At 38.6% G+C, this 20,919-nt stretch overlaps 1 protein-coding gene across 1 annotated transcript in view; it reads right to left on the reverse strand.

The window, feature by feature from the left end:
* Positions 1-734: 734 nt before the first annotated feature.
* The window catches only part of LOC125240118 (unextended protein-like), a 63,809-nt gene continuing 43,624 nt past the window's right edge, over positions 735-20,919 (reverse strand). The window contains exons 8-15 of the mRNA XM_048147963.1: positions 16,195-16,386; positions 15,173-15,319; positions 13,963-14,103; positions 11,308-11,447; positions 8,867-8,993; positions 8,307-8,533; positions 2,380-2,442; positions 735-1,011 (exon numbers count right to left, since the gene is read on the reverse strand). Of these exons, the coding sequence (XP_048003920.1) occupies positions 910-1,011; positions 2,380-2,442; positions 8,307-8,533; positions 8,867-8,993; positions 11,308-11,447; positions 13,963-14,103; positions 15,173-15,319; positions 16,195-16,386 (1,139 nt within the window). The 3' untranslated portion in view covers positions 735-909. The remainder of the gene's footprint in view (positions 1,012-2,379; positions 2,443-8,306; positions 8,534-8,866; positions 8,994-11,307; positions 11,448-13,962; positions 14,104-15,172; positions 15,320-16,194; positions 16,387-20,919) is intronic.

Here is a 20,919-nt window from a genome sequence, read left to right on the forward strand (position 1 = left end):
GCTGATAACGATCTTTAGTAGTAACAATGCCAGCCAAGTTGATGGTCTTGGGTTCGAAACCCGGTATTTATTTATCATACATATCGGATACGTCTGCCATTAGCTTCGGTAATTTGCGTAGGTACATCAAAGGTGCATTTGAGTTCTTTGCTCTGCGGTATTACAGTATGGCAAAGACATATGTAACTCCGTATAGACGGATAAAGTCTAAGCAAAAACGTACCTCGAAACCATAATGAAAAAGGTACGATGGCCTAGATTGCGTTATATCTTTGGGGAACGCTCGGCTAGATGGCGCTAATAAAAATATTTGACATTTTAACATGGGCCAAATTGTCAAAACTGAGGTTCAAAAGTGTTAAGCCTGTGTCGAGAGATGGCAGTCTACGCACTGTGATTACACATTTTACTTTGACAGTAACTCTCTATAATACTCAATCCTCTTTGAGTATGGCCACGCACATTCGCCGTAGGCCGAATATGAAGTTTACAATAATTCTATCGCGATGTGTGTAACCGTAGCAAAAAATAAAATTGTCAGATGGAGACTAAAAGTCAGACATATGTCGTTAGAAAAATACGCTTTTACCACACCTCGGACACTGGCGGTCAAATATATTGAAAGAGGCGCGTTCCTAGCACACAGTCTAAGCTCGTGTAGGTGAACGCGTACTATGCTTGTATGAGTGAAATATGACAGGTCGACTGTTCGTGTTTTTGACGGGCGGTAACTGTGAGGTAACCGAGAGGGGGTGGGCGGCACATTCAGCGGGGAGCGGGAGCGGCCATACTGTACGATACTCTTTATTATACTGTGCTTTTACTGCTCGTTGTAAGATAGCTACCCATGTAAATAGCTTCACCTTCATAAGGTTTACTTGAGTAGTTTTTCCTGCTCGTCCCGTGCTCCTATGTAGTCCCCGTTCCGTTCGGGGGAGCAGATGTCTGGCCGGGGGCGAAGGAGGACCGGGTGTGCGGAGACGCCGAGACGGGGAGGGGGTTGGGAGACACCTGTGAAAGAGAGAGATAGAAGTACTAGTAACTCGTGAAAGAGAGAGATAAGAGTAAGTAGTTCTTTATTGTACAAGAACACGTCACATATAACGAGCGTAAGTTAGAAGACGATACAGGAGGGGTCAATTCTCCATACAAACGCTCTCGACTATTTCCTCTTTGGTTTTTGAAGATAGAGGCTGATTTTTTCAACACAGGTTATTATTATTTTTATCTGTGTCGGACCGTTTTGATTTTTTCGATATTCTTATTTTTAAAGACGCTAGAGCCCATCAAAAATTTCCAAAAACGGCCTTATTGATTATGGCGCAAAGAAAGGTGTGATATTCAAAATTGGTAACAATTAGCCAAAAAAACTAAAAGGTCCGACACAGACAATTTCATTTTTATACAAATTCTCAAATTTCGTTACGATTGATTAAGTTTTGAAGGAAGAAACAGTCGAGAGCGGAACCTCGATTTTAAAGATTTTTTCGCAATATTTTTTTTAACTGAGTTCTTCTAAATGTACATTTTTTTTTTCGATAAATCTAGTTAATAACACTAGTACCCAAATTGAAAGGGGTGTCCTTTCCATTTTAGCATTTTCGCTCCCGTAGCGTCTTAAATCGCGACGACTTGCCAGAGCAATGCAAAAAAGTTAAATTACCGATACTTTGGCATCACTACAAGAAACGTCATTCAATCACAAGACCCTTGAATGACCGGCTTTTGTATAGTAGATTAATTCCTAAATAAATAAACAAAATAAGTAATTTAGGACAATAACTTTCCCTAACTTTATTATTGAATTCTAATAGTTATTTGTTATACAAGGGTGCAAAGTTGTATTTTAACGCCGAGTGTGAAATTGAAAGACTAGCAAGCGAAAGGATTCTATAGTTGAACCACGAGCGAAGCGAGTGGTTCGAGAATAGAATCCTGAACTTGCGAGTTTTTTAACACACGAGAAGTAAAATACATTTGCACCCGAGTGTAACACAAAACTTTTCCCCTCGCTATAGCGAAGAAAGTACAACGTAATAAACGCGTTTATCACTGCTTCCAGTAGTTCCACAGGTGGTAAATCATCTTCATCACTAGATTAACCCACTTTTATCAGTTTTCAAGCAGAAAATTTGTCTATATTCAAGGTCAAATCACTTTACCCACTAGTGGATAAAATGCGTTTATACCCGCTGGTATTAAAGGACAAAACACGTGTTTCCGAGCTAGTGAGGGGAAAAAGACCTTCTCTCTATGTCAAAGCAATATATAATGGCGATTATATTATAAATGGCCGATCGGTCTGGTTCAGTCGGTAGTGACCCTGCCTGCTAAGCCGCGGTCCTGGGTTCGAATCCCGGTACATTATGTGTATAGTACCTGTCTTGACGGAGTCTTGTGTTCGCCACTGATGCTTATATCCTCATCCACTGACTGGAGCAACTGAAAACGAAGGAATAAATTAATCACTTATTGGTTGCTTATCAATGGGCGTTGCTGTAACATGTCACCAACATCATTGGCATTGGCCACGTCATCTAATGCAAATTATTGTTCCAGCGCCTAATATAACGGCCCAACCACGACATTGGTAAGCGCGACAGCGGTGAGCGGCAGCCATACGTGCGAATGAAAAGTCCCATCGCTGTGTCTCGCTCCAATGTATCTCCGCCGCTCACCGCTGGCGCGCTTAGACCAATGTCGTGGCTGAGCCGTAATAGGCTAGTTTCCTACTAGTCAAATCAGTTTCTTTTTAAGAACTGTTAAAACGATTTGCTAATATGGAATTACTATGAAATACTGAGGAGTGACGTCACGGTCAATTCATTTACTTTATATATCTCTCTTTGACTTTTAAATTATGTTTAAACATAACTACTGTCCATATTTTTTTTCGAATAGGGAATTTGACTGAAGTTGAAATAAAATTTATACCATCCACGAAATAAAGCATCAAATAATTATAATAAAAAACATGGATTATATTTGATCAAATTGATATTTAATAATTCAAGTAGTAATATACTATAAAGTAACTGAGTTGACCGTGACCTCAATTCGATTTCATATAAATTCCATATTAGCAAGTCGTTCAAATTCGTTTTGACAATTCTTAAAAAGAAGCTGATTTGACTAGGAGGCAAGTAGCCTATTATGTGGTGCTTTATTTCGTGCACTGCATAAAATATTTTTTCTACTCCCGTACTGTTATTCTTGAGTTACAAGGTCGTACAGAGAACTTTAAAACCCTACATAAAAGATGACAGGACAAGTCTATCTAGTCTATACCCTGAAAACATTTAGTAGCAGTAGCACGATATAGCTGTTAACGTTCAGTAAATACATTGCTACCAACTTAACGAACCAATCACTTCATCGTAGAAAATTAAAATATTGTATGAAATATATTGTTGCATTTGTTTCTAAACTTAGAATGTCAGATAAAGCCTGGCATTCGCAGAATCGAGTCTCATTCGTTTTCTGCTGCGTTCATTGGCGACGCGTCGAATCGCATTCAAATGTATGAGAACTCGATTCAACTCGGCTCGATTCGTCTTAGTGGCCAAGCTTCAGAGAACCATACCATAGACAGTTTTATTTTCATGTTTGCACTCAAACTGCATATTCTAAATGGTAGGTGGTCCACTAGATAACTAAGATGACTGAAAGTAGGTATTTATTGAATTTATAATTTTCTTTCAAAGTGCTTGGTCGTAGAAAAAGTATTGTATGCAACGGTGTTTAACTGAGTCAAAAAATGCTCGTGGCGTCTTTATTAACAATTTTCGGCTTCGCCTCAAATTGTTATCCACGCCACTCGCCTTTTTTGACCTATTTTAACCACCAGTTGCATAAAATACTATTATCATAAGTATAGGAAACTAGCCTGTAAGGCATTTCTAATCAAAACAAGACCTCGTCAAGTGTAATCCTTCTCCAAGATCTTCAATATCCTGGACAGCTTCCTGAGGACCAATTCATCCATCTCTATACGAGTCTTCTCCAAATCGGACCGGTCAGCGCGGGGGCCCGGGTTCGAACCCGGCGAGAGGTTGTGGAAGGTCAGGAGGGAAGAGTCAGTGTGAAAGGTGGTCTTCTTTTTTTTATTTTGATCTGGAAGGTTGGGACGGGTATTGGATTTATTTAAATAAATGTCACCAAGAACGATTTAATAGTGGACTGACAAAGCCCACACAAAAAAGCGTACCCCTGAAATTATGGGAATTTTAGACTTAACACTAGATGGCGCTGTTCGCAGACTGGAAGTAGCCAAAATCATAATTTCCATAAATATTTTTGCGCGTTTTTATTTTTTATAAGAACAAATGACATATTTCTTTTTTTTAAATCATAATATCACGTCAGTACACATTTTGAAAAAAAAAATCTCTAGGCATCATCAGTGTAGTTATGATAGTATTTAATAGGTGGCGCTAAAAAATCGAGGTACGATTCTTAGTATGAAGTATGTAAATCCATACTGCGGGTTATTTGTATAGGCATAGTTAAGTGACATCTAGCGACAATCACGCGTCAACTAGCGTAAATTATCAGTACTGCTACTTGTCAATAGATGTCGCGACGAACGAAGAGTCTAATGCTCACCAATTTTTAGCTAATGTTACAATAGTATTAATCAGTATTCTGTTTTCAATTCCTTCTGCTTGTAATATAAGTTGTAAACTGTTTTAATATTAAATTTTTGGCAGACGAGACACTGTTGACACCTAGTATCGAGTAGTGGTACTGATAATTCACGCTATTTGACGCGTGATTGTCGCTAGATGTGACAACTATGCCTATTTTTTTTTTTAATACTACGTCGGTGACAAACAAGCATACGGCCCGCCTGGTGTAACGCGGTCACCGTAACCTATGGACGCCTGCAACTCAAACAGTGTCACATGCGCGTTGCCACCCCATTAGAAACAGAATATTACAAGCAGAAGGAATTTAAAACAGAATACTGATTAATATTAGCTAAAAATTGATGAACAATAGACTCTTCGTTCGTAGCATTCTACTTAGTACAAAAACAGTAACCTCTAACCATAATTCAAATTATCCACACTCTTGTTCAAGATCGACTTATTCACCCAAAAGTTATTCCTAACGCACTCCACACAGCTGTTAGCGTCATCCGTCATTTTCGCCATTTCATACGAATCGAAATCGGACGACGGCCATTTTGATTTCTCCGGACATAGATACGCGAAAGATTTGACTTCTTCGCTCGACTTGGCTGTGTTTGGCCAACTTTTAACGTCAAATTTCGGCCAATTTTTGGAGCCACTGGGTTGTCTGTATATATATTTGTCGTATGGGTCTGTATCTTCGTCGAGTTTGGTGCTTGGTAAGCTTTTGGCTTGAGAGTTAAGTTTGTTTAATTTTGAAGCGCTATGGCGTATGTCATACGATAGTTTTTCGGAGGAGTTCTGTATTGTGACTTGCTTAAGTTGTATGATATGTGCGGGACTCTGGAAGGTTGGAAATAATATGTAACTATGATAACACGTGGTTTTCGATCAAAGAATAATTTAGCTTCAATCTAATTAACCTTTCATCAAGTTTCTGTTCGATTTCAAATGGCATTTGTGTCGCTTAACTTCAAACCTGGGTAAATCCATTTTGCTTTAAGGTTTAATATATAAAAAAATATAATATGATCTGAAAGCTAATCAACCTTATAGCAGAATGGATTTACCCAGTTTTGAAGTTAAGCGACACATTTTTTATTTTACGGGAATTTTTTCAAAGTTGTCCACCCCACTTTTTTTGGATTCGAAAATTTTTATGTGGGTTCCACTCAGAATCGCGAGCTCTTTCAATTCTAGTAGGAGAAAAAAAAGTGTCCCAAGGTTTTTTTCCCATTCCGTTACCATTTTTTCATACATTTTGTATGGCGGTAACGGAATGGAAGGTTCGAAAAAATGTATGGAAATCTTGGGACATTTTTTTTCTCCTATCAGGATCGAAAAGACATCGCGATTCTGAGTATTAATCGCGTAAAAAATACCCATGTTACAAAAAAGTGGGGGGGACAACTTTGAAAAAAATGTCCCAGGTAAGACAATTGGAATTTATCTTCTGTAATTAATGGAGACAAAAATGTATCTATTGTGAAGAGTTGCATGTCAATCCAGCCTAAAGGAATGACTTGAATGGCCGAACCGAAAGCTAGGTAGGTCTTCTAATGTGAGATCGCGGACAAATATTTTTTTTATCATCAGTATATACCTATTGTCCCGGATTTGTAAGTTCACATTTTTGACACATTTGTTTTGAAGTATGTTGCGATGTGGCTAAGACGTATCGTTTGCCAAATCTAACGATTAATTTCGAATTGGTTGAATCGATTAGGCCCTATGTACAAGGAGGCGCTTAAACAAATGTACGATTTCTATCAACTTACTGAAATGTCATTTGAATCGAAATGACAGGCTGCCACAACACTAGTTTAAAAATAAAAATGAACGATAAATGACATAATAAGTAAATCCTGCGTGATAAATTAATATCGTAAATTACTCACTAACGAAGATCCGCAAAAATGTAACATGTGCTAGATTATGTTTAAAGTTAGCGAAATATTGTTTTTAAGTACTTGATTTTTTTAAATATGATTACAGGATTTTATTTAAAATTTCATTAGGTTGCGCGAGTTTACGTATTATGGACACTATCATGTGTCAAAAAGAGGTTCTTGCAAATCTGGGACAATAGGTAGGTCTTCTAATGTAAGATCGCGGACAAATATTTTTTTTATCATCAGTATATATATTACCTAGACATTTTTCTGGCACGAACGTCAAGTTGCAAGTGCTTGATAAAAAATAACATCGACAATCCTTTTATCGATAAAATAGCCTTACATAAGGTTAATAATTACCCCCAATAATAACCTCTAAAATCTTGAATAATAATGTTAGAACTTATGTAAACTATTAAAATATGGTTCGTTTTATTATTATTGTCCATTTATTTTCAAACATGTAACATTTGTATAAAACATTAATATTATAATAATATACATACACACACACACACACACACACACACACACACACACAATCACGCCTGTATCCCAAAAAGGGGTAGGCAGAGCACATGAAACTACTCAAGTTTCAGTGCCACTCTTGGCAAATAAGGGGTTGAATGAAAACGAAATTGTGACATTGCGGTGACAGGTTGCCAGCTCTCGCCTACGCCGCAATTTAACCCATATCCCACAGTCGACTTTTACGACACCCACGGGAAGAAAGGGGGTGATGAAATTCTCATCCCGTCACCACACGGAATATTATATACACCTAAATTCAAGCCTATATTCCCTAAACGGGGTAGGCAGAGCACATGAAACTACTCAAAATCCAGTGACACGACAATAATTAATGACATAATTCTAATAATTAATGACATATTCGTTATCGTTGAACTAAATATCGGAAGGAAGTCACTAGTGTCACTTCGTTCGTGCCAGAAAAATATCTAGGTATAATCATCAATTCAACAAAAAACTGAGACAGTAAACGAAGCATATTTTCTCGAGAATATACCCTCTAATTTATATATTTAGTTTATATATTTAGAACTGCAATTCCGTAATTTTAAGTTTTACTTATACTGTTAAACTCACCCCAATGTGAAGTCTTGTCCAAAACTAAAGGAATCATTTTCATTATGGAAGTCACTTCGCATTTAATATGATTTTTTTTTCATATTATATTTAGAATAGAATATAAAGTAAACCTTATTACTACTGGAAGAAGGGTCATCGTTAGACGCCGTGCTAGTGCATTTGACTAAGTTCTTGGTAACCATGCAAGTAGAAGTCGTCATTTGCTGGAAAATAAGGAAAGGATTAGGAAGGATATTCAAGGAATAACAGGAATCAGAGATTTCACGTTATGCCTAACATACTAATACGTACGCTTTAAAATTGTTTTTGTTCAGGGTTTATTTCTATAGAGAAGAGAATCGTACACACTTTTTTGTAGCATCCTCTGAGCTCCTTCTCCATCAAGGTAGCCCGTTTCGCGGTCAGGTAAAGTGCCCTCTTGACTGTCAGGTAGCATAGCTCGGTTGTAGCTCTGACTGAGTAGTCAGGCATGAAAGTGTGACGGAGAATACTCTATATTGATATCGAAAAGTCAGTTGAGCTATAGAGGATTAATAAAACATACCTTATCCAACTCATTGTCCAACTGGCCATTAGTAGCTCCTTTAGACAACGGTCCCTTCTCCATCAAGGTAGCCGTTTCGCTGTCAGGTAAAGAGCCCTCTTCACTATCAAGTAAAACACTTACCTTATCTAACTCATTATCCAGTTGATCATTCGTAGCTCCTTTCGACAAAGCTCCCTTCTCCATCAAGGTAGCCCGTTTCGCCGCCAGGTAAAGTGCCCTCTTGACTGTCAGGTAGAATAACTCGGTTGTAGCTCTGACTGAGTAGTCAGGCACGAAAGTGTGGCGCAGCATCGAGTCCATGTTTATGTTTTGAAGGCTTCCCATTGCTGATGGGGTTGGGGATTCCGCTGCAAAACATGAATTCATTTTTAATTTTCATAAATTGGGAAGGTTATTTTTAGGAGGCAAACGCCCATGGACAGCAGAAACACCAGAGGTGTTGGAGGTGCGTTGCCGGACTTTAAGATGGGTGTACGCTCTTTTCTTGAAGATTTGAAGGTCGTATCGGTCCGGAAATACCGCAGGCGACAATTCATTCCATAGTTTAGCTGTGCGGGGCAGGAAGTTTCTGGAGAAAAGCACAGTTTAGGACTGCCATCCATCTGTATGGTACTGAGGTATGTTTTTTTTTCTTAGACTTTATCTATCTATACGGAGTTATATATGTCTTTGGTACTTACCAACACCAATATTTTGCGTGAGAGCCTGCACACCGAAGTATGTGAACGGCCCAGCTTCGAAGACCAAGTTTTCTCGGCCCACTGTCACCTCGACTCTACCTTCCAGGATTAACACGAAGTAATCCACCTGTGGGCAAATGTAGAGATATAAGAGGCAAACCAAAGCCATCTTGTGTTTAGGGTTTTCCGTTAGTCATCTAGGAATCTATCTATCTTTTTAGGGTTCCGTAGTCAACTAGGAACCCTTACGGCTCAGCCACGACATTGGTCTAAGCGCGACAGCGGTGAGCGGCGGCCATACATTGGAGCGAGACACAGCGATGGGACTTTTCATTCGCACGTATGGCTGCCGCTCACCGCTGTCGCGCTTAGACCAATGTCGTGGCTGGACCGTTATAGTTTCGCCATGTCTATCCGTCCGCTGCGATTACCCAAAAATAAAATAAATAAATAAATATTATAGGTCATTCTTACACAGATTGACTGAGCCCCACGGTAAGCTCAAGAAGGCTTATATTGTGGGTACTCAGACAACGATATATATAATATACAAATACTTATATACATAGAAAACGTCCATGAGTCAGGAACAAATATCTGTGCTCATCACACAAATAAATGCCCTTACCGGGATTCGAACCCAGGACCGCGGCTCAGCAGGCAGGGTCACTACAGACTGAGCCAGACCGGTCGTCCAAAGCTGCAAGCTGCGATTAAAGACGGACAACTCAGTGGATTTTACTACATTTGACACGCTAAGTAGATACGTTTGATCTAGAGATGGGCCGAATATGGACTTTGCCGAATACGAATATTCGGCCGGACATTCGGTCCAGCTCTTACCGAACCGAACATTCGGCCGAATATTCGGTTACGCCATATTTATAATGCGGGTGTTAAGATTAAAACAATTAAATGATTGATAATGGTCACATATGTTACTACAACTATGTTCTTATGATTTAGCCAATTTAGTGGATAACTAAAACTTACTTAAACAATTTACTCTGAACTTTTCTCAACTCTTAAACTACGGTTTTTTAACTTTTTTTACAAAACAATTGTATTTATAATTTTTATATTAAAGGAAAAAATGGAAAAATTTACGCTTCCGGCGGGACTTGAACCCGCATCATTTGCAATCCGTGCAAGGCTCTTAACCAATTGAGCTACGGAAGCCACGCCGGACATCGCAAATCTTTCCATGCCTTTCCTTATGTACACACGTCTTGGGGTGACGTCTAGCGCCATCTACCGACAGACTATTACATCTTGTAACGGCACTGGAGTCTCAAGTTATATTGAGAATTCACCAGTAACAATGTGCTAACCCATACTAAATTTATTTTTAACAAGCAGAAACGTCTGCTAACGATTCTAAACATTTTTATATTAAAGGAAAAAATGGAAAAATAGCTCAATTGGTTCGTAGCTCAATTGGTTAAGAGCCTTGCACGGATTGCAAATGATGCGGGTTCAAGTCCCGCCGGAAGCGTAAATTTTTCCATTTTTTCCTTTAATATAAAAATGTTTAGAATCGTTAGCAGACGTTTCTGCTTGTTAAAAATAAAAATTGTATTTATAATTTGACGCATAGGTATGTAATTATCTCTTTTTAGTAGAAAGCTACTAAAATAGGAGCTTATTATCCAATGGAATACGTAAGATCTTCATTAGTTATTTACTTTGTTTATTCGTTAAATTTCGGCAATGAAACCGAATTATTCGGCCGAATACGAACATTGAAAAACTTGCCGAATATGCCGAATACCGAATATTTATCGAATATTCGGCCCATCTCTAGCTTTGATCTATGGTATACATGACATATGTGCTGACAGTGTGGACCCGGCTACTCACACAGTAACTGCATTTGATGTGCTCTGTCTACCCCTTTTGGTGAGTTTATACGTGTACAATGAGGCACACTGACATTTTATCCCGCCAGGCGGCGCCTGTGCAAGTGTCTAGGCATGTCACTGACATTCATATGTGAGAGAGAAAACAAATATCATCTCGCTCTCACGTATGAAATTCTTTATGGCAGCAATTCCCATCAACTTTGTACAATGCCACGTCACCAAATTTTAATTGATCCTATTTTGTTACCAACATTTAGTGATATAAGTCGACTTTCGTAAAATATATAAAGGATAATTGTTATAATTAAGAAAATATAGATACTAGAGAACCTTAATGACCAAATAAAACTTACTAAAATCTCAATTCATGAAATAAATCTTGGTAACAAAAAAGGAATTAAAAAAAAATTAACTTTTCCCTTAATTTTTGTACAAACTTTTCGAGAACTACTGTCATATGTGAGAGAGAAAACAAATGTCATTTTCTCGCTCTTTATCTGTGCAATGAACTAATAAGGTGGCGCCATCTGTCATAATCTTTGAGTGTGCCTCCTCATTGAGAATAGATCAAGAACTTACAGGCTTCCCCTGCTGGTAGACATAAGTACTGCTGTCCTTTTTACTCTTCCCCTTCAGTTTGATGTGGTGTATGACGTCCTGCTTTAGTAGACGACGGAGTACAGTTTCCGATACCGTGTCCGGGCGGAAGGCTTCGACACCTGAAAAAAAAAAGTGGAAAATTACTGCCTTGGGTGAGATTTGAACTCAAGGCCTGTGGATCGGTACTCCAGCGGCGTTCCTGCCGGCGTCCGCGGGGCGCAACGCCAGCGTTCGTCCGGCGCACCGCTAACGCTCCGCTGACGTTCCGTCTACGCTCTCAAAACGCGCATGTGTGGCCGAGCTTTAAAGGAAAAGCGATCAAGCCCATTGGTTCCCGGCTTCGCCACCAGAGGGCTTGATCGCTTATTCTTTAGTGTATGGTATAAATAATTAAAAAAATAATAATTGGGGGACACCTTACACAGATCAACTGAGCCCCAAACTAAGCAAAGCTCGTACTATGGGTGCTAAGAGACGATATACGGATGAATCAACTTTTTCTTGCCTGTTATTGCCATGGTTACGGTCCCCTGAGTCACGCTGGTTTTATGCAAAATTATGCTACTGAAATTATGCAAGCATGCATGTAGTCCATGTTTGTAGGTGGCAAATTAAGGAAAGGGCTTGTTCTACACCAGAAAAATGCATGTTTATATAGTTTAAGTAGCATAATTTTGCATAAAACCAGCGTGACTCAGGGGACCGTAACCATGACAATAACAGGCAAGAAAAAGTTGATTAACCCATACATACTTAAATAGATAAATTAATACTTCTATGTATATAACATAGAAAACATCCATGACTCAGGAACAAATATCTGTGCTCATCACACAAATAAATGCCCTTACCGGGATTCGAACCCAGGACCGCGGCTCAGCAGGCAGGGTCACTACCGACTGAGCCAGACCGGTCGTCAGTGTCAGTGTATCCATTTGAGTTTGTCCATACTAATATTATAAATGGGAAAGTGTGTGTGTGTGTGTCTTTCACGGCAAAACGGAGCGACGAATTGTCGTGATTATTTAAGTGGAGATAGTTGAAGGGATGGCGAGTGACATTAGGCTTGTGTCGTTCACGAACTATGAACTGTTAGGAATAAAATCCCATCAATGACCGAAATGAACTGAATCTTTCCGTGCTCTGAGAATCGGTCTTTGCTCATTTAGTTCAGTATAGGATCGGCGAGCGCGAGCGGTTTGGATCAAGAAAGAGTGTGACGGCGCCGACCGGGAGCGAGGTATTTAGCAAAGCGACACAAAAACGTCAAGTTTTCATATTAAGCTTCGGTTACTTACAACCTTTCGGCCCGGAATTGTTATTATCTGTGGAATATTCGTATCATTTTGACACTAGTCGGTCCCATTCGTTCTGATCTTTCCGACCGTAGTGGTCGCTGGTCTGACTGAACTAAATGAGCAAAGACCTAAAAGAGCGAACTAGTTCGTGGGGGCGATTGAACGAGATCGGAGCGCTCCGATCAACGAACGAAACGGCACAAGCCTAAGTGACATAGGCTACTTTTTGTTTCTTTCTAATCCCCCGCTTCCCTAAAATGGGGGGGTGGAAGTTTATATGGGGCACTCTGAAATTTCAGATTTAACGCCAGCGAAGCCGCGGATAAAATCTAGTAGATAATACATACATACATACAATCACGCCTGTATCCCATAAAGGGGTAGGCAGAGCACATGAAACTACTAAAGCTTCAGTGCCACTCTTGGCAAATAAGGGGTTGAAAGAAAACAAAACTGTGACATTGCAGTGACAGGTTGCCAGCCTCTCGCCTACGCCACAATTTAACCCATATCCCATAGTCGCCTTCTACGACACCCACGGGAAGAAGGGGTGGTGAAATTCTTAACCCGTCACCACACAGGCAGGGCAGGGGTTTGAGTGTCTAGTAGATAATATTTGGAATATAGTAACAAACTAACCTAAAAACAAAATTAAACTTTGGAAATAACCGCCGACATAGTAAACCGATTTTCATGAAACATGGCGAAGAACACTCCCGACTAATTCAGTTTTCAAACAAAAAGAAATCAAAATCGGATCATCCGTTCGGGAGCAACGATGCCACAGACACACACACACAGACAGACACACAGACACGTCAAACTTATAACACCAAATCGTTTTTGCGTCGGGGGTTAAAAAAGCGATCAAGCCCATTGGTCACTTTTTCTTTAGTGTCCCGAACCCTCCTTGGAACTTGTACACTCCTTTTTGCTGTGTACTTAACACAGCAAAAGGGAGTGTACAAGTTTCTAATGGGGTGGCAACGCGCATGTGACACTGTTTGAGTTGCAGGCGTCCATAGGTTACGGTGACCGCTTTACATCAGGCGGACCGTATACTTGTTTGCCACTGACGTAGTATAAAAAAAAAAGTGTATGGTATCTATTTCAGTTTATAACATACTAGCTTTTGCCCCCGGCTTCGCTCGCGTTAGAAAGAGACAAAAAGTAGCCTATGTCACTCTCCATCCCTTCAACTATCTCCACCTAAAAAATCACGTCAATTCGTCGCTCCGTTTTGCCGTGAAAGACGGACAAACAAACAGACACACACACTTTCCCATTTATAATATTAGTATGGATAAATATGTCTTAATGACAGTTAAAGACTTACTGGAACTCAAGAACTGGAAGGTAGCTAAAGTGAGTTGCGGAGAGATATGCGTCCGTTGATTTTCATGTCGCTCGGCGAACGCGGCGAAATCTTGTAGCTTGTTCGTTGGCTTGTTGCGACGCCGTTTCGTTCTGTTATCCACTGTTGGGTAAAATATTGACAGTTAAAATATTATTACTTGTTCAGACTAAAGCTTCAGTGCCTTGAAAATAATTAATTGCAGTGACAAGCCTCTCGCCTACGCCACAATTTAACCCACTTCTTCAGACACTTGCGATAATTAACAAGGATCTTTGAAAAAGAAATGTACTGATTTTTAAAGGGTCGGCAACGCGTAAGTAACACTGGATTTAAAACCGAAATAAATTACACATATGAAAGAAAAAAACCGGCCAAGAGCGTGTCGGGCCACGCTCAGTGTAGGGTTCCGTAGTTTTCCGTATTTTTCTCAAAAACTACTGAACCTATCAAGTTCAAAACAATTTTCCTAGAAAGTCTTTATAAAGTTCTACTTTTGTGATTTTTTTCATATTTTTAAACATATGGTTCAAAAGTTAGAGGGGGGGACACACTTTTTTTTCCTTTAGCAGTGAATATTTCCGAAAATATTAATATTATCAAAAAACAATCTTAGTAAACCCCTATTCATTTTTAAATACCTATCCAACATATATCACACGTTGGAGTTGGAATGAAAAAAAAATCAGTCCCCACTTTACATGTAGGGGGGGTACCCTAACTAAACATTTTTTTCCCCTTTTTATTTTACCACTTTGTCGGCGTGATTGATGTACATATTGGTACCAAATTTCAGCTTTCTAGTGCTAACGGTTACTGAGATTATCCGTGGACGGACGGACGGACGGACAGACAGACATGGCGAAACTATAAGGGTTCCTAGTTGACTACGGAACCCTAAAAAGTGACCAAGGCCTCCAGTGCCTGAGGCTGGAATCGAACCAGCGTACTCTGCAATCGCGGCAGATGCCTGTTTCCGCTCGGCCGCCCAGGTCACAGCTGCTGAGGTCGAAATTATCTCTCATATGAGTAATCTATACAAGGACTCGTAGCGCCCTCTGACCATCCCTAGGGTGGAACGGTATGGTTCTTGCCCCCCATGTGAACCAAACTCAGGTTGGATTCAACACAGCTCGAGATGGCAATTAGAAATGCCCCCTATCTCTGTCTAAGACATACTCTCTCTACTTACTAAATACGTCCGTTTCATCCACAATCTCTGATTGTATCATTTCTTCTATGACATCTTCTAGTGTCACTAAGCCGACCGTCTCGTAGAAAGGGTCCCCTTCTCCCTCGTTGTTGATACGATGAACGAACGCCATGTGACCTTTGTGACCTTGAAAAAAAAACAAATGAATAAAGACTATAACGTTCTTTAAAAAAATCTTAATAATAAAATTCATCGCGCAAGCTCAATGAGAATGCTCCTCGTTACGGAGCGAAAAATGTCGAGCTGTTTTCGACTTTTTACACGTGACGCAAGTGACCCGGTTTATATGTTTATGTCAGTAACTCACGGAAGTTTAAAAATTGTTATTAAATTATAAAATTTATAGCTTGTTTGGGCAAGAATAATTAAAAGTGTCAAAAGTGTCAAAACCTAATATAAAATGTGTGTAAATATCATTGAGTCAAACGTGTTTACTAACAAATTACTACTTTCCCCGACCCGTTACGACGATGAAATCCAATCGGTCTCTCTATCACTTCCTTATTAGCAAAAGAGGGACAGACAGCGTTCCTCAGCGCAAATAATCGGTATCTTTGCTGACACGAAAGAACCCTTGCTAAAGAGTAAAGAGGTCCGGTCCTATACTATGTCTTAAAATATTAAAACTGCTTAACACTGATTGGAACTTTCACGATTATTACACATAATTATTTTAAAAATCGGGGACAACGCCGTCCCTGAAACGGAGGTCAGTTTAATATGTAGTCATACGCGATTAAGTCCCGATTTTTAAAATAATTTTTAAAACTGCTTATCATTTTTTTTTTTTTTATAGCCTATAGTGTGTCCCACTAAATTTAAATTCCCTTTGTTTTCGCCACTCGTCACAAACTCGTCACTCGTCGTCGCTGGGCTTATCATTTATAGTCTTAAAACGTCTTCAAATACAGATTCTATTAGGATCTAGCAAGAATCTGACACATATTGTCATCATAATCTACGAAGACCAAGGTCTTCTATAAAAAGCCACTGTGTCTCACCATCTTTGAACTGCTTAAACATGACGTCCAAGGTGACATCCTCGAAGACGAAGTTGCAAGGGTTCTGGTAGTACTGCGCGAGGGTGCGCAGCGGGGTGTTGTCGTCAGGGTCCACGAAGGCCAGGTCCTTGATGAAGAGGACGGTCACGATGTTGCCGCGGTGACCTTCGTACACTGGGATACGGGAGTAACCTGGGGAGAGAATGCTTTATTAGAAGCGTATTCTAATATCATAAGTCCAAGCAAAGATATACCTCAGTACCATACAGAAATTATTAAATTAATATTTGACATTTTAAAACATCAAGCTAAGAATATGGGCCAAATTGTCAAAACTGAGGTTCAAAAGTTTAAGCCTGTGTCAAGAGATGGCAGTCTACGCACTGTGATGGGTTAGGCCCAGTTCTACAGATTTGTATTAAAGATTTCTATCTCTACAGACTCCCAATTCTACATAATTTAAATTACACATTTTACTTCGACAGTATCTCTCTATAATACTCGATCCTCTTTTCTTATAACAAACGCCATTGTTGTAGTAAACTATAAAGCATGTGTCGTTTAGCCGTCGCAATTTTTCTGGCTATGTCAATTTGCATAACCACCCCCGCCCAAGGTTCAAGTGTCATTATGGACGCCTAGACTTTCTTTATAAATATGTATGTGTAGTCACAGTACAAAGACTACCATCTCTCGACACATGATTAAAACTTATGACCCTACGTTTTGATAATTTAGCCCATATTTACTAATAGTCATATTTACATACATACATACAATCACGCCTGTATCCCATACAGGGGTAGGCAGAGCACATGAAACTACTAAAGTTTGAGTGCCAGTCATATTTATTGTGTTCAAATTGTCTGTTTTATTATCAGAGATGTTAACTATTTGAAATAAAAGCATTTCAAGTAGAAATACAAAATACCTATTTTGTATTTGGTATTTTAAATACTTTTATCGAAAACTATTTTGTATTTTATTTGAAATACTTTTTTGTACAAGTATTTTGCATTTTCTACCACTTCAAAATACAAAATGCTTTTTGACACTTTTTGACGTAAGATAGATGGTACCGAGCGCATATTCTATTTTTTCTTTGTCTGCCTAAGTTATGTACTGACCGGGACAACACGTTCGGAAGCGCTTAATTTAATGTTTTACAAAAACACACTTATTTTCAGTGCTGCCAACATAGTGGTTCCTATAATAATTAAGGTTCAATAAATAATAAGCGATTTGTTGTAAGATTCCTAAGCACCCTGACCGTGAACATCGAAAAATCGGAGATAATCCATATGATTCGTATACCTAATGACTGTAGGCATTTCTATTTAGTACAGCTGTAATGTATGCTTAAGTAATATTACTATTATTTTAGGATTCTTTTTCATATTTCATACATATTGCAATATGACTCTTTCATTCGATTTACATGGAGACAGTCCATTTTTGGCTTCTTAACGTGTTAATTTTATAGAGCCAGGTTTCTGGGCTCTCTGGTGATTCTGTGTTTTAAACACATCTTTAAAATAAAAGTTTTACCCTATGTAAAAAGTATTTTATTGGAATAAAGGTATTTTGAAAATACCTATTTTGCATTTTGTATTTCAAATACCTTTTTGTAAAACTATTTTGTATTTTTATTTGAAATAGGTAAAAAACCAAAGTATTTGTATTTTGTATTTAAATACATTGCACTACCTATTTTTTAACATCTCTGTTTATTATTTAATAGATCTTCGAGCTTCGTTATAACAGCGGACACCGCCTTCTTACAGAACTCAGATATATCTACACACTTACGCGAATACGCGACCGAAAATATCTAGACACTACTCTTAAATACTTAAGTAATTGTACCTTAAAATAAATACTTAAGGCGATATATTTCCGTAGACGCTGCACGCACTCGTTTTTTGAAGCCGTTAAAAACATAGGAAAACGCAATGGAAAAATCTGAAAACGATATATGTTAAATTTCAGGATCTGGTGAGTATGTTATGGAGTTGAACAACATGAATGTTACAACTTCGCTCGATAGAAAATGACTCCAAAGTTACCTCTTCTTTTAACAATAAATCGTTCCCATAGCTAGGATAAAAACTTTTTTGACTTGTTTTTTACTTCAATATATAGCTAATAAGATTATCTAGACGAATCTGATGAGTTTGTACCGGTAGCGTCATTAAAATAATATAATATTTACCCACAGAACACCCCACTAGAAGCCAAATGCAAGCGATATTGTTCGAGACGCAAATCACCAATCCTTGCGGGGTGAGGCGGGCGCGCACGGTGCTGCCATTGGTCGTTTCAAATAATGGCGCGCCTTTATGATTAGCAGTAGGGATGGGAATGGGACATGTCTATTATAGACAATGGTACCGGTACGTACTGTGGTGAATTTGTTTTGCAACAAATTATAATATTATAATTAAATTATAATAAGGCCTAGTTACCCTTCGGGTTGGAAGGTCAGATGGCAGTCGCTGTCATAAAACTAGTGCCTACGCCAAATCTTGGTAGTAGTTTCCAAAGCGGACCCCAGGCTCCCATGAGCCGTGGCGAATGCCGATGCCGGGATAACGCAAGGAGGATGATAATTGTGATAGCATCTCAATAAAAATCATTCTAGTAACTTTACTAAGTTAAATAACTAACTAAATATTCTAAACTAATCAATGAACTAAATACCACTACAGACTCTACAGATTCTAGATAATTATTCACTATTACAAATCTGCTTTCTTTTATATTTCATAAAATGGTAGCACATGGTACGAACGGCAGTACGAAGTTCCCGCAACAGACATAAACTAACATGGCCCCATGCCTAGTCGTTTACGTGAAAGGGATAGCATATCACATTGTTAACTCGGTAAAGAGGGATGGACGCGCCTCGGCGCCGCTCAGCACAACCATATTGACCAGTATAAATGAACTCCGCGGACAATAAACAATATTCAACAAAATAATTAATTTGACTTAACTGTGGAATGTTGTTCCATCTTTTTTACATGTAGAAGTGTTAGAAGACTTGCCACACCACTTTATGCTGTAAGAGACCATTGTTTGCAACCAAAATTGATTATTTAAGATTTTTTCCCGAGCGGACACGGACACTGTTAGCGGGTCGTATACTTGGGCGCTACTGATCGGTGTCGCACGCGTTCAAACTTTTATAAACCTGATTTGTCGTATGCTTGGTGACCGCGAGTCGCCCTGTAAGGGCCATCTTGTTGTATTGATCTGTGTATTTACCAAATACTACCAAATCCGCAACGGAAAGATGGAACAACTATGAACCCAATTTTAAGACCTGTTACTAATCCTGTTTTTGCAAAAAAAAAAAAAATTTTAAAAAAATTTTGAAATCGAAAACATTTTCGATGGCACTTATGGCCTCTTCAGTCGCGCGGCGGCGCTTTCAGAGGATGGACCTGTGTCAGTTTTTTCCGCGTGGTCACGTGTCATTGAAACAATGGGGAACAAAGCTTTGAGGAGGCAGAAAAAATAATTGCGTGCTAGAAAACAAATAAATAAAGAAAATTCTAATCAAAGACTGTGAAAAGGGAGGAAAATGATAATTTATATATACTCGTAAGTATTTCATTTTCATATGATGTTATCAATTGACATTTACGATATCTAAACATCATAGATTTTAGAAACCCCTAGACGACGCGTCTGTGACGTCATTACAGCACAACTTTTCCACTTGGAAAATATATGACTGATGTCCAGTTAGTGAAGAAACTTACGTATAATTTTCATAAAAATATTGAGTTGTTAGAAAGAAAAGGCGGCGGTAGGTACAGTACTGATTGAAGATCAGGTAGGTCTGTCTTTCAAAATTTGGTATAAGGTTAATTAGATCGTGCTACCCTCCGTCTATATTTTTTCTGTGTCTATGCCAAACATGTGGCCAGCCTGACAGAAATTTTGTTTGACAACTATCGCCATTTTTCCACAATAGTTAAAAGATTTCAGTATTTTAACTTCTCAATAAATTTTGATGAAAGTCCATAATCATACATTGATAAAGCTGGACATTTTTTATTTTATTTGGTAGGTATGATTACGGTACTTTATATTTACAGATATTTGACTAATTTGCAAGATTAATATGAATCCGTCAGCAAGCTGTCTGACTCCTTTGACAACAGATGATACTTGATATGAATATACTTAAGAATTCAAGGTAGGCATAGAATGGTATTGATACTTTATCTTGTGCTAGGTTGTATTTTATTTGGAGGTACGGTAGTGGCGGTAGTGCCCCCGCCAACACGAGTCAAGCGAAGAGAAAAGCTGTTTTCTTGAAGCATTTTGTCGTTCTTCTGAATCCTCGAATTTTGGGTCTGGTTTAAACTTAAACCAGATTAATATAATTGTCAGGATATGATATCAATAGCAACTTTATTAAATAGACAAAGTTTTAATTGCATAGTTTTCATACTTTTGATTTTATTCATAAGTATATTAAAATATAAATAGCATATATTTCATCAGTGACTGGATGTGATTTTATCATGTTTGAATGACGATCATCAAAATTTACAAGTAAGTAACCTGCTATTAGTAGGTTCATAAACAACAAGAATAAAATTCGAATCTTTGGCATGTATACAGCTTAAAAGCTTTCAATATGAAAATGAAAAAGCGTTATTTATTCACGACTGACAAAAATGTGTATTTTTAAACAACAGTGACATGACA

This window comes from Leguminivora glycinivorella, chromosome 26 (assembly GCF_023078275.1).
Source record: "Leguminivora glycinivorella isolate SPB_JAAS2020 chromosome 26, LegGlyc_1.1, whole genome shotgun sequence".
NCBI lineage: Eukaryota > Metazoa > Arthropoda > Insecta > Lepidoptera > Tortricidae > Leguminivora > Leguminivora glycinivorella.